Source organism: Cololabis saira, chromosome 7, assembly GCF_033807715.1.
Source record: "Cololabis saira isolate AMF1-May2022 chromosome 7, fColSai1.1, whole genome shotgun sequence".
Classification (NCBI taxonomy): domain Eukaryota; kingdom Metazoa; phylum Chordata; class Actinopteri; order Beloniformes; family Belonidae; genus Cololabis; species Cololabis saira.
Window position 1 is genome coordinate 38,866,418 of NC_084593.1, and position 13,359 is coordinate 38,879,776.

General features: G+C 47.3%; 1 protein-coding gene across 1 annotated transcript; it reads right to left on the reverse strand.

The window, feature by feature from the left end:
• Positions 1–504: 504 nt before the first annotated feature.
• On the reverse strand, positions 505–9,321 carry LOC133447673 (NLR family CARD domain-containing protein 3-like). Its single transcript, XM_061726401.1, has 10 exons — positions 9,243–9,321; positions 8,594–8,724; positions 8,107–8,223; positions 4,701–4,779; positions 4,328–4,538; positions 2,287–4,069; positions 1,865–2,038; positions 1,607–1,780; positions 1,162–1,208; positions 505–1,031 (listed from the first exon to the last, which is right to left on the reverse strand). The coding sequence occupies exons 2-10, from the start codon at positions 8,680–8,682 to the stop codon at positions 505–507; spliced, it is 3,201 nt and encodes a 1,066-aa protein (XP_061582385.1). The 5' UTR covers positions 8,683–8,724; positions 9,243–9,321.
• Between the last annotated feature and the right edge of the window lie 4,038 nt (positions 9,322–13,359).

The following is a 13,359-nucleotide window of genomic DNA, read 5'->3' on the forward strand; positions in this document are numbered from 1 at the left end:
CTGAATCACTGGTTGTTGTTTGTCTGGTGTGTTTTTATTTCGTGCTTTTATGTGCTCTTATCTATTTTACTCTGTTTTTAGTTTTTACTATTTTATTATGTCTTGCTTTACTTATTGTGCAGCACTTTGGTAACCCTGTTGTTTTTTAAATTGTGCTATATAAATAAAGTGGATTGGATTGGTTAGAGTCCTATCTAAAAGACGGGGACTATTTTGTGTCTTTAGGTAACTACTAATCGGAAACTTTACATCATGCTTTTTAATGTCTGTGTAAAGCACTGTGAATAACTGTTGTTGAATTGTGCTATGTACCGTAAATAAACCTGCCTTTACTATGACACCGGCTGAACTGAGCTTCAGAGAAACATGCTGATGTTCACTGTGAAGCTTTGACTGGAAACAGACAGACGAACAATATGTGGATCCTGGAATAACGGCAGCTTCCATCTTTAAAGACTGGACTTTCTGTCCATCAGGGACAGTTTCTCTGTGTTGATACTGATTTCAACACAGAGACACTGAAGAACCAGACCAGAACCCAGGATAAAGAGGTTCAGTGAATGTGGTGTTGAAGGTGTGGAGGGGGATCAGTCCGTCAGAGGACACGCTGTAGAAGGACAGAGTTCCAGCAGGAACGTTCACATACACTGCTACTCTGTCAGAGACCCGGGAAGAGGAAGAGGAGGTGAAATATGTTTTGTCATTGTGACAGACTTGGTACCGATTACGATCATAAAAACAGAACAGGCTCCATGAGTGATTGTTCCTCCCAAACACACAGTCATTAGAGAGTCCTTTCCTTCTGATTCCTCTGTAACTCACTGATACAGAAACTTCTCCTCTCCACTCGACCTCCCAGTAACAGCGACCCGTCAGAACTTCTCTACACAGCAGCTGACACCTGTGATCAAACCTGTCTGGATGATCAGGATATGACTGATCCTCCTTCACACACGTCATCTTCCTGTTGTTTTCAGACAGTTTGATGCGTTTGTTGACTGTGTTTGTGTCGATGGTGAGTTGACAGGAATCTGATGGAGAGAACAAACAACCCAGCTGCAGTTATTATCGATCTGTTATTGATCATTGATGGACTCATCAATGAGTGATGTGTCAGTGTGAAGATGGTTGAATGTGTGAATGAAATAAAAACACACTTACACTTCTTCAGACCTGGTGTCAACCATCGTTGTCCAGCAGGCTCCACCCTGAAAGGAGGAGGAGGATCAGACCAGCATAGTCTCTTTCAGCAAACATGGACATTACATGGCTCTCACACTGATGAAGATGTGATCAATGTCAGAGACCAACTAATCTGAAAAACATCCTGAAGATGAAGTTCTTCTGATCTCAGCTGGGATCATTTGGGGTTGAGTGTTTTAGTGTGGGACAAAGGTGATGGGCAGTAATGACCAACATCAGGCCACCAGAGGCAGGAATCTGTGTGCACCGTCAGTAGGTATTATCTCAGTTATGGTGGAGTTTATATGATTGATGCTAAAACAAATAAAATTCCTCAAGCTGTTCTGAATGTGACAGAATGTGAGTAAAGGACAGAGACGTCCTCTATTAGACACCGTGTGTCTGCAGCAGCTGTGTCCCGTACCTGAGAGTGTCCAGTCTCCAGCGTGGATCCTCCAGTCCAGCAGACAAAAGCTTCACTGCTGACTCTCCTGGATGGTTGTAGCTCAGGTCCAGCTCTCTCAGATGGGAGGGGTTGGAGCTCAGAGCTGAGACCAGAGAAGCACTGCCTTCCTCTGAGATCAGACAGCCTGACAGCCTGCAAACACACAGCAAAATAAATTCTAGTCCTTAAACGTCCCTTCAACATAAACCACAGGTCTAACGGTCAACAGTTTCTGACCTGAGAGACTCCAGGTGACAGTGTGGACTCTCCAGTCCACGACACAGCTTCTTCAGTCCTGAATCCTGCAGGTCGTTGTCACTCAGGTCCAGTTCTGTCAGACTGGAGGACTGAGAGCTGAGGACTGAGGACAGATCTGCACAGATGTCCTCCGAGATGTTACAACCACTCAACCTGCAGAGGAGATGATTAAGTTATTTAAACATTGATTATGTCAAGAAATAAATAACAGAACTTTAATGAGTACTGATAAACTGAACTATTAATCATTAAATGTTGCTTCATGTAAAGTTCCCTGAGATGAATTATCATTGAGAACTGGTCCTACGTGAACCTGAACTCAGGTGAAAAGTGAATTTAACTGATGTTCTCCATGATCACAACATTTGATTGTAATTACAGGTGTGTCCGTTGGTACTTACACAACTTTCTTGTAGGCTTTGACCACCGGCAGCAGCCTCCGTAGAATCTCCTCTGAAGCTAAGTACTTAAGTTCAAACACCTCCAGATCTTTTTCTGATGACAGTAATATGAAGCCCAGAGCCGACCACAGGGAAGGAGACATTTTATCTGTGGAGAAACGTCCTGACCCCAGGTACCGTTGGACCTCCTCCACCAGAGAACCATCGTTCAGTTCTATCAGACAGTGGAACAGGTTGATGCTTCTCTCTGCAGACAGATCCTCACTGATCTTCTTCTTGATGTATTTGATTGTTTCCTGATAGTTATCTGAACTTCTTTGTTTTGGTTCCAACAGACCTCGTAGGAGAGTCTGATTGGTCTCCAGTGAAAGACCCAGGAGGAAGCGGAGGAACAAGTCCAGGTGTCCGTTTGGACTCTGTAAGGCCTTGTCCACAGCACTCTGATAGAGGTGAGTCTCTGCTCTTGTTTTAAACCACCTGGAGGTGTTTTTTTGTTCCTCCAGCAGGTTGACTCCAGACTTGATGAAGGTTTGATGGACATGAAGAGCAGCCAGAAACTCCTGAACACTCAGATGGATGAAGCAGAAAACCTGGTCCTGATACAGGCTGCTCTCCTCTCTAAAGATCTGTGTGAACACTCCTGAGTACACTGAAGCCTCTCTGACATCGATGCCACACTCTCTTAGGTCTGGTTCATAGAAGATCAGGTTTCCTTTCTGCAGCTGCTCAAAAGCCAGTTTTCCCAGAGACCTGACCATCTTCCTGCTCCCTGGACTCCAGTGTGGATCCATCTCAGCTCCTCCTTCATACTTGACCTTCTTCAGTTTGGCCTGGACCACCAGGAAGTGGATGTACATCTCAGTCAGGGTCTTGGGCAGCTCCCCTCCCTCTCTGGTCTCTAGGACGTTCTCCAGGACCGTAGCAGTGATCCAGCAGAAGACTGGGATGTGGCACATGATGTGGAGGCTCCGTGATGTCTTGATGTGGGAGATGATCCTGCTGGTCTGCTCCTCATCGTTAAACCTCTTCCTGAAGTACACGTCCTTCTGTGGGTTAGTGAACCCTCTGACTTCTGTCACCATGGAAACACACTCAGGAGGGATCTGATTGGCTGCTGCGGGCCGTGTGGTGATCCAGAGATGAGCAGAAGGAAGCAGGTTCCCCCTGATGAGGTTTGTCAGCAGCACATCCACTGAGGTGGACTCTGTAACATCAGTCAGGACCTCATTGTTGTGGAAGTCCAGAGGAAGTCGACTCTCATCCAGACCGTCAAAGATGAACACGACCTGGAACTCTTCAAAGCTGCAGATTCCTTTGGTTTCAGTGAAGAAGTGATGAACAAGTGCCACCAAGCTGAACTTTCTCTCTTTCAGCACATTCAGCTCTCTGAAGGTGAATGGAAACATGAACTGGATGTCCTGGTTGGTTCTGCCTTCAGCCCAGTCCAGAGTGAACTTCTGTGTTAGGACTGTTTTCCCGATGCCGGCCACTCCCTTCGTCATCACTGTTCTTTTTGGTTCATCTCTTCCAGGTGGGAGTTTAAAGATGTCTTCCTGTCTGATGGTTGTTTCTGCTCGGTCTGGTTTCCTGGATGCTGCTTCAATCTGCCTGACTTCATGTTCATTGTGGAGCTCTCCACTCTCTCCCTCTGTGATGTAGAGCTCTGTGTAGATCTGCTTCAGGAGGGTTGGGTTTCCTGCTTTTACAATCCCCTCAAACACACACTGGTACTTCTTCTTCAGCTTAGACTTCAGCTGCTTTTTACAAACTCCAGCAAAAGCGCCTTAATACAAGTGGAAAAAGAAAACAATTAGTGTTTTATAAAGTTCCAAGTTTAGGTGAATGTCAATGGTCAACATAATCTTCATGTGAATAATGAATGCAGATTGGAGTCCAGCATAACATTGTTTGATCAAGATGAGCAGAGTTCTTCATTTCATCTTTAAGTGGTTTTAATTTTGTGGCTGATCTATGAATGTTGTTCATCTCCTGTTCTGGGTCATTTATACAGCAGCTGAAATGTTCAGAGAAATCCTCTTACTGCTCTGCAGACGCTCAGCCAGCTCCTCCTGCTTCATTCTCCTCAGGAAGTTCACAGTGATCTTCACAAACGCCTCTCTGGTGCTCCTCCTCTGCTCTTCATCCTCACCCTGCAACACATGCTCTAGGGATTCTGGGTAATCTGGACTCAGACCCCTCTTGATCTTATTCAGCTCATTCTTCACAAATAGGACAATGTTGTCTTCCAGCAGCTGGAACAGAAGACCACATGAAGGACACAATCAGACTGAAACCACAGAGACACACATCAGGCCCATATTGGACAGACTGACAGTCCACTGGTCTCCAGAGACCAGCATGGAGACAAACATCAACCGAACAAATGGAGAAGCAGTTGTTGTTCATGTACAGACCAGAAATATGGAGTCCAGCTGTGTCTGATCCTGCTGGACAGACGGACCGCTGGGAGGCTCTGAGCTCTGCTGGTCCAGTCTGTGGAGGAACCAGGAAGAATTTGCTCACATCATGTCTGTCCTCACAGAGACAAACACCAGCTGGAGGTCCATGAAGTCCTGTTTGGATGAGGACAGTCCATCAGAGGACTGTTGGTGCTGAAGATTTACTAGTCCTGCTGATCTCACTGAGAACGTACATGTGACCTCAATGAGAGCTCTGCTCATTCACATATTTACAAGATCCAGGACATTTCCTAACCTGAGGACTGATTAAATTCATTTAATACATTTAAACACTTAAACACTTCCAGTAGGCCCACCACCCGCAGGAAGGACCATGGCAGGCCGGTGCATTGTGGGCTGGGTAGCAGTCGTGGCGGGGTGCCTCGACGACTCAATCCCTGGACATCAACCCTCACAGTGGGGACATGGAATGTCACCTCGCTGGGGGGGAAGGAGCCGGAGCTTGTGCGTGAGGTTGAGAGATACCGGCTAGAGATAGTCGGGCTCACCTCCACACATAGCTTGGGCTCTGGAACCCAGCTCCTTGAAGGGGGCTGGACCCTCCACTACTCTGGAGTTGCCCAGGGTGAGAGGCGGCGGGCTGGTGTGGGCTTGGTTATAGCCCCCCAGCTCAGCCGCCATGTGTTGGAGTTCACCCCGGTGAACGAGAGGGTCGCTTCCCTGCGCCTTCGGGTCGGGGAAAGGTCTCTCACTGTTGTTTGTGCCTACGGGCCGAACAGCAGTGGGGAGTACCCGGCCTTCTTGGGGTCCCTGGGAGGAGTACTTGATAGTGCTCCAACTGGGGACTCCATTGTTCTACTGGGGGACTTCAACGCTCACGTGGGCAATGACAGTGATACCTGGAGAGGCGTGATTGGGAGGAACGGCCTCCCCGATCTGAACCCGAGTGGTGTTTTGTTGTTGGACTTCTGTGCGAGTCACAGTTTGTCCATCACGAACACCATGTTCAGGCATAAGGGTGTCCATCAGTGCACGTGGCACCAGGACACCCTAGGCCGGAGGTCAATGATCGACTTTGTTGTCGTTTCATCTGACCTTCGGCCGCATGTCTTGGACACTCGGGTGAAGAGAGGGGCTGAGCTGTCAACTGATCACCACCTGGTGGTGAGTTGGATGCGCTGGCGGAGGAGGAGGTTGGACAGACCGGGCAGACCCAAACGGATTGTGAGGGTCTGTTGGGAACGTCTGGCTGAGCCCTCTGTCAGGGACATCTTCAACTCCCACCTCCGGGAGAGCTTCTCTCGGATCCCGGGGGAGGCGGGGGACATTGAGTCCGAGTGGACCATGTTCTCTGCCTCCATTGTCAACGCGGCGGCTCGAAGCTGCGGACGCAAGGTCTCCGGTGCCTGTCGTGGCGGCAATCCTAGAACCCGGTGGTGGACACCGGAAGTACAGGATGCCGTCAGACTGAAGAAGGAGTCCTACCGGGCTATGTTGGCCGGTGGGACTCCTGACGCAGTAGATAGGTACCGGCAGGCCAAGCGGGCCGCGGCTCGGGCAGTCTTGGAGGCAAAAACTCGGATCTGGGAGGAGTTCGGGGAGGCCATGGAGGAGGACTTTCGGTCGGCCTCGAGGAAATTCTGGAGGACCGTTCGGCGCCTCAGAAGGGGGAAGCAGTACTCTGCCGGCACCATTTATGGCGCTGGTGGGGAGCTGTTGACCTCGACTGGGGACATTGTCGGACGGTGGACGGAATACTTTGAGGATCTCCTTAACCCGACTGACATGCCTTCCACTGAGGAAGCAGAGGGTTGGGGCTCTGAGGCGTGCTCATCCATCACCCAAGCCGAGGTCACCGAGGTGGTTCGTAAGCTCCTCGGTGGCCGGGCACCGGGGGTGGATGAGATTCGCCCTGAGTACCTCAAGTCTCTGGATGTCGTAGGGCTGTCTTGGCTGACACGCCTCTGCGACATTGCATGGAGGAAGGGGACAGTACCGCTGGGGTGGCAAACCGGGGTGGTGGTCCCTCTGTTTAAAAAGGGGGACCGGAGAGTGTGTTCCAACTACAGGGGGATCACACTTCTCAGCCTCCCGGGGAAAGTCTACGCCAGGGTACTGGAGAGGAGATTACGGCCGATAGTCGAACCTCGGATTCAGGAGGAACAATGCGGTTTTCGTCCCGGTCGTGGAACACTGGACCAGCTCTATACCCTCCGCAGGGTGCTCGAGGGTTCATGGGAATTTGCCCAACCAGTCTACATGTGTTTTGTGGATCTGGAGAAGGCATTTGACCGTGTCCCTCGTGCCATTCTGTGGGGGGTGCTGAGTGAGTATGGAGTCCGGGGCCCTCTACTAAGGGCTGTCCGGTCTCTGTATGATCGAAGCAGGAGTCTGGTTCGCATTGCCGGCAGTAAGTCAGACTTGTTCCCGGTGCATGTTGGACTCCGGCAGGGCTGCCCTTTGTCACCGGTCCTGTTCATAATTTTTATGGACAGGATTTCTAGGCGCAGCCAGGGGCCGGAGGGGATCCGGTTTGGGAACCTCAGGATTTCATCTCTGCTTTTTGCAGATGATGTTGTCCTGTTGGCTTCATCAGACCGGGACCTCCAGCATGTGCTGGGGCGGTTTGCGGCCGAGTGCGACGCGGCAGGGATGAGAATCAGCACCTCCAAGACCGAGGCCATGGTTCTCGACAGGAAAAGGGTGGCATGCCTTCTCCGGGTGGGTGGAGAAGTCCTGCCTCAGGTGGAGGAGTTCAAGTATCTCGGGATCTTGTTCACGAGTGAGGGAACAATGGAGCGTGAGATTGACAGGCGGATCGGTGCAGCGTCCGCAGTAATGCGGTCGATGTACTGGACCGTCGTGGTAAAGAGGGAGCTGAGTCGAAAGGCGAAGCTCTCGATTTACCGGTCAATCTACGCCCCTACCCTCACCTATGGTCATGAACTTTGGGTAGTGACCGAAAGGACAAGATCGCGGATACAAGCGGCCGAGATGAGTTTCCTCCGCAGGGTGGCTGGACGCTCCCTTAGAGATAGGGTGAGGAGTTCGGTCACCCGGGAGGAGCTCGGAGTCGAGCCGCTGCTCCTCCACATTGAGAGGAGTCAGCTGAGGTGGCTTGGGCATCTGTACCGGATGCCTCCTGGACGCCTCCCTAGGGAGGTGTTCCAGGCATGTCCCACCGGGAGGAGACCCCGGGGAAGACCCAGGACACGCTGGAGAGACTATGTCTCTCGGCTGGCCTGGGAACGCCTCGGACTCCCCCCGGAAGAGCTGGAGGAGGTGTCTGGGGTGAGGGAAGTCCGGGCATCCCTGCTGAGGCTGCTGCCCCCGCGACCCGGTAACGGATAAAGCGGGAGAAGATGACTGACTGACTGACTGACATTTAAACACACCTCACCTCTCTGAAGAAGACTCTTGGTCTCCTGTAAAGTTAATTAACCTGCCCTTTGACCTGTCGCTCTTCAAGGACACACAGCTGGGTCCATCTGCAAGAGAGTCGCTTTTCTTTTGGACCCTGATAGAAGAAAAACAACTCAAATGCACAAATTCTGTTTATACTAAAACTACATTATCAACATAAAAATATGCAGGCTATTTAAAAATAATTAAACATTCATTGGAAGCATTTTTTTCACTCACTTCTTTCCAGCAGGTCCATGGTCTCCTTTAAAGTTAATAATATCGTCCTTTGAATGGTCACTCGTCAAGGACAGACAGCTGGGTTCATGATCAGGTTCAGGTCCAGGTCCAGGTCCATGTCCAGGTTCAGGTTCAGTTTCAGGTTCAGGTTCAGGTTGATTCCTGTAAAAAATGATGTTTGGTGATGTAACTTTGGACCTCTGACTTGCAGAAGAGTCACGGACATTTAGATATGCTCATCTCACCTCTGAGCTTTGCTCCGACTCTCATGTTCCCCACACAGAGAGGTTTTAGAGGGAGGGACTCCTTCCTCTCTGTCCTCACACTGATCCATTCTGCTGAATTCACGTCCACATCAGCTCACACACACCTCCATCTGCAGAGGAAACACACATCACTGGTGTTGTACAGAGATCAGCTGATCCTGCACTGGTTTGCTCCTCTCTTTAGTTTTTATATCAGTGTCACTTGAATGCAGTCAGACAGCAGTGGGAGGTGGAGCTTCCAGTCACTGATTTCCCTGATTTGCTGTTTGTCATATTAAAAATAGAACATTCTTTGAACAACAGAGTGTTTACTGCAGAAACCATAGAGTTGAAAATCTGGAAAAACCTGAATGAGACTCGGCCTCTACATCAGTATGTTTCCTGTAAATATGAAAAATATGAAGAAGTGAAATGTTGGAAACAACAGCTTCATTCCAGGAAATAAAAACACCTCAAAGTTTGTTTGATGAAGAAAACTAATCATCAGCTGAACAATAAAGTAAAATATGAATATTGTCATCTAACAATCGTGTAGATTTGTCTTCAAGCACAAGAAGGATCAAAATCTGCAGAAACAAACAGGAAAGTTCCTGAAGACAAAGTTCAAGAGTGAAACAAACAAACTTACAGTATCTTCAAAACAGTCCAAAGAGTTGAAGCAGAAGATTCTGCAGTCGGAACGAAACCCACTGAGACCCAACTGATCCTGGAATGAGGAGGAGCGGCACCTGAGACGGAGGAGGAGGAGGAGGAGGAGGAGGAGGAGGAGGAGGAGGAGGAGGAGGATGAGGAGGAGGAGGGACAGGTATCAGCAGCAGAACTCGTTCCTCCAGTTCCTGGAAAACTCTCCATCTCCACTACGCTGCAGGTTCAGGCAGAGTTGTTGTAATAACACAGACGTGCAGGACATTTCTGGAGCTCACAGGCAAAGGAGTGACAGGAAGCAGAAAATATTCACAACCGTGTTGGAGTCTGAAATCAGTCACATGTAGCTGTCGTTTCAGAGTTTTCCTGCCATGAAAACTTCAACATGTTTTTTTCCATCCCACAAACATTCATCAGTAATTTAGATTCCAAACTTTCCTGGTCTGATCATTGTTGTTGTCTCTTGGTTTTTAAAGATTATCATTATCGTTATCATCCAGCATTGTTTCATCTGTCACTCATGAATCCAAACAGAGAAGCAGCTTCCGGCTTTCTGCTAATTCTAGTTCAGTGACTTGAAGAGATGGCATCGGTTTTCAAAGCTTTACGGAAGAATGGATCCATTTATGATCCCAGATGAGGGTTGTGCAAACAAGTGTTTGACTTCAGAGAGAAAGTTCTGGAGGAACAGAATCATTTCTACTTCACCTCCTTTGACCAAAAGAGACGCACATTGTTGGTGTGAGTCTCTATTTCAGCTGTCATTTACAGTACTTTACCTGGTTTAGCATCACAGGGGTGTATTATTATGAAAAAAAAACTTTTTGCATCATTGAGAACATTTACTTTGCGTTTAATATCAATCCCAACTCAAAATGTTTCATCCATCCATCCATCCATCCATCCATCCATCCATCCATCCATCCATCCATCCATCCATCCATCCATCCATCCATCCATCCATCCATCCATCGGTAAGTGGCCGGGATGCTGAAGCCCCTGAAGCAGGATGGAGTCGCTACCAACCTGAGAAAGGTGCAGTTGGATGGAGGAAGGTCCAGTATCTGGGGTCCCACTTAGGTTGTGGGCGGGTCCAGCTGCAGGTAGATTGATTTCAGTGACTCGAGCCTGGCTTTGTCCCAAACCAGAAGGAAGTTCTGGCAGTTTTGGGGGCCTGGTCAATACTACTGGCCGATTTGATGTTGCGAGCCAGTTTGGACAACTACCAGTGAGAGAATCCATTGCACCAGTGCCAGCTCACATCTGGAGTTTTGGATGAGCGTATCAATTATTGTTGTCAGGATATCAGGCTCTTCAATATAATTGAAGGCTTCAATTGGTGTAGCTGTGGTCGAGTTTTAGCTAAATCTGAAGAACTATAGATCCTACTAACATTTCTGGAAGATGTTCAGATATTGGAGGCTAAAAATATCTGAGGACATTGTTTGAGGGGCTAGACTCAGAAAGAAGGATTGCTGATTGAGGTGGCAGATCCCCATTAAAGAATCAGGCCGATTGGAGAGGGGGATCCCTTTAGTCTTCTTTAATACAGGTTGTTGGTTGTTGGTTTTAACCAATTGCATAACATGTCATTATGTCATTGTATTGTTTGTTTTTATTCTGTAAGGTGACCTTGGGTGACATGAAAGGCGCCGTTAAATAAAATGAATTATTATTATTATTATTATGTGTGGCCTGAGCTGAAAGAGTCATATACTGATCACAGGGATGTTTCCCATAAATTAAGCCAAAACTGGTGACAATATAAGTGTTGTAAATTCCCTAGTATTACTGTATTGTTATTGTGCAGGAACTGTTCAGTGCTGAATTTAATGTTTTACATTAGGCACCTTGTCAGACAGCTAAGGGATCCTTAGGAATATAATATTTGCGTGGTCTAGTTCATTGTACATGACCTATTTAGCACAAGTAACGTTTGGTCTCTCTAACTTGCTCTAACTCCAGAATTAAAACTTTAAATTACCCCCTGGAACAAATGGTTATTTGAATTTTAATGTACTCCGTGATTACTGTCTCCCGTGAAATTCGCCAAAGTAAAGCCACATTGTGGCTTTCTTTTCACCAACACGTTCTTCCATACTGGCTTATGTAAAAAATTGTAAATGGTGTCACTAAGGTTTATATAAAAAGTAAAATAAAACATTTAAAAATATCCCCTGATATGCAATAATCTTGTGAATGTTGAGCAAAAGAGCTGCTTTTAGCTGGAGTAGTGCCAGGAGAGATGAGAAGATTGGCTCCCTGTGTCAGTGAACCTCACCAACCCGCTTTATCGCCACATTCCTTCCTGCAGCCTCTGCCCCTCCGACGCCAACCTCCTGTCTCCAGCCTCAGAACCAAGTACCAGACCTGAGGAGAACCTCCTCCATACCTGCTCCCACCCTCTGGGACTCTCTCCCCAAACACACCCGTGACTGTACAGACCTACCCACATTTAAATCAATCCTCAAATCCCACCTGTTCAGACCTTTTAATGTGTTATTGTGTCCTGTTACGCTTTTCTTGTGTTTTTTTTAAAGCGCTAAGCAAATAAAATGTATTATTTCTGTAATTATCAATAATAATATTAGTATAAAATGCACATACGCAATGCACTACGAATGCCATGAGCCAGATGCAGTGGACATTGTCATGGAGAGACTCCCAGTCCGTACTGATCTTGGTGATCTCAAACTCAAACTTTATTTATATAGCACTTTTCATACAATAGTAACGCAAAGTGCTTTACATAAAATCAACATTTGACATAGAACAACTCACACACATCTGGTCATTTTCACACACATCCTCACATTAATACCCACACAGCACACATATATCCCCCCCCCAACCCCATATAGACATTAAAATCTAATCGTGAACATCATGAATGAATAAATAAATACCTCAATAAATAAAATACCTGGCCTGATGCTGAGGTGAGGAATGATAACTTGGAGGCCACCCCACCAATGACCAATGAGGGCATGACTACGGGGTAACTGCCCAGATCAGGGCCCGACGGTCGGCGTCCACAACACAGATCCCCATTAGGAAAAAGCACTGGAGTTAACATATGAAAGAGTCAAAACAGCATTAAAATAAACCTAATACCATCAGACCAGAGCGCTGATAACAAACTTGATGGTCCCCCTGTTGTCCAGGGGATTTGGTCTCTCATGGTTTCCAAAACGACCTTAAAATTTTGACTCACCTGACCATTTTTTATTTCATTTTTTACTTTGCCTCAGTCCATTTTAAACACACCTTATCATCACGTTGTTATCTTTCTGGTATCCAGGAGAGTGTTTTATCGCAGGAGAAATAGTCACTGTTCGTTCCACTTCTTATCATCTTTTCTGGTCGCTGCGTCACTCGAGGATCTGCCTAATATTTTTCTTTTGAAAGAATTAACTGATAGCGGTAGTTGAGATAGCGACATCAGCATGCTTACTGAATAGACATGGAAACATGGCAGCCCATGCACCACTGCTCACAATGCCATCTCCTTTGTCTCTCAGTCACATATGCTGTACACGAACACTCCTTCGGTGTTTCACATGAAAAATCGCATTCCTGATCTGTCCAAAGCATCCAGCCTGCTCACTGTCATGATGTCATTAACGCCGTAAAGCTTCAGGATCCGACTAAACTTGACTTAACTTTTGGAGACTTCCAAAGGCTTTTTTGCAGGGATTTCCCCCAAAATAAACCCCAGGTTTGACTCTCAAGATCAAGCTTTTCGTCTCAGCATCTCTGGTGTGCAAATTCCTTTAAAGGAGCTTGAGGCTCATTTAAGAAATGAGACTCTCTAGCGCCACCCTTCACCACGACGGCCGTTGGGGGTACTGCAGCCAACAGTGAAGCCGGTGTCGGTGCTTTTTTTTCCCACCTGCTTTTTTTTACCGGCTCCCCGTACGTGATGACGTTTCGTCTTGTGATTGGCTTTTGACCGTACGTGATGACGTTTTTGATGACGTTCCGTCTTGTGAAAACTGATGATTAATAAATGTAATAAAGCAAATCGATAATTTAAAATGTCTATTAAGATCAAAATATTTAACTGCTTACTGCTATGCAGCAAGCAAAAGATTGTTTAC

Bases quoted from the DNA above. Each gene is read 5' to 3' on its own strand.
- LOC133447673 (XM_061726401.1), bottom strand. From the start codon at position 8,682: ATGGATCAGTGTGAGGACAGAGAGGAAGGAGTCCCTCCCTCTAAAACC. The intron at 8,224-8,593 runs GTGAGATGAGCA...TTCTTCTATCAG, and splicing joins AGTCGGAGCAAAGCTCAGAG to GGTCCAAAAGAAAAGCGACT. The intron at 4,070-4,327 runs GTAAGAGGATTT...ACTTGTATTAAG, and splicing joins GGCTGAGCGTCTGCAGAGCA to GCGCTTTTGCTGGAGTTTGT.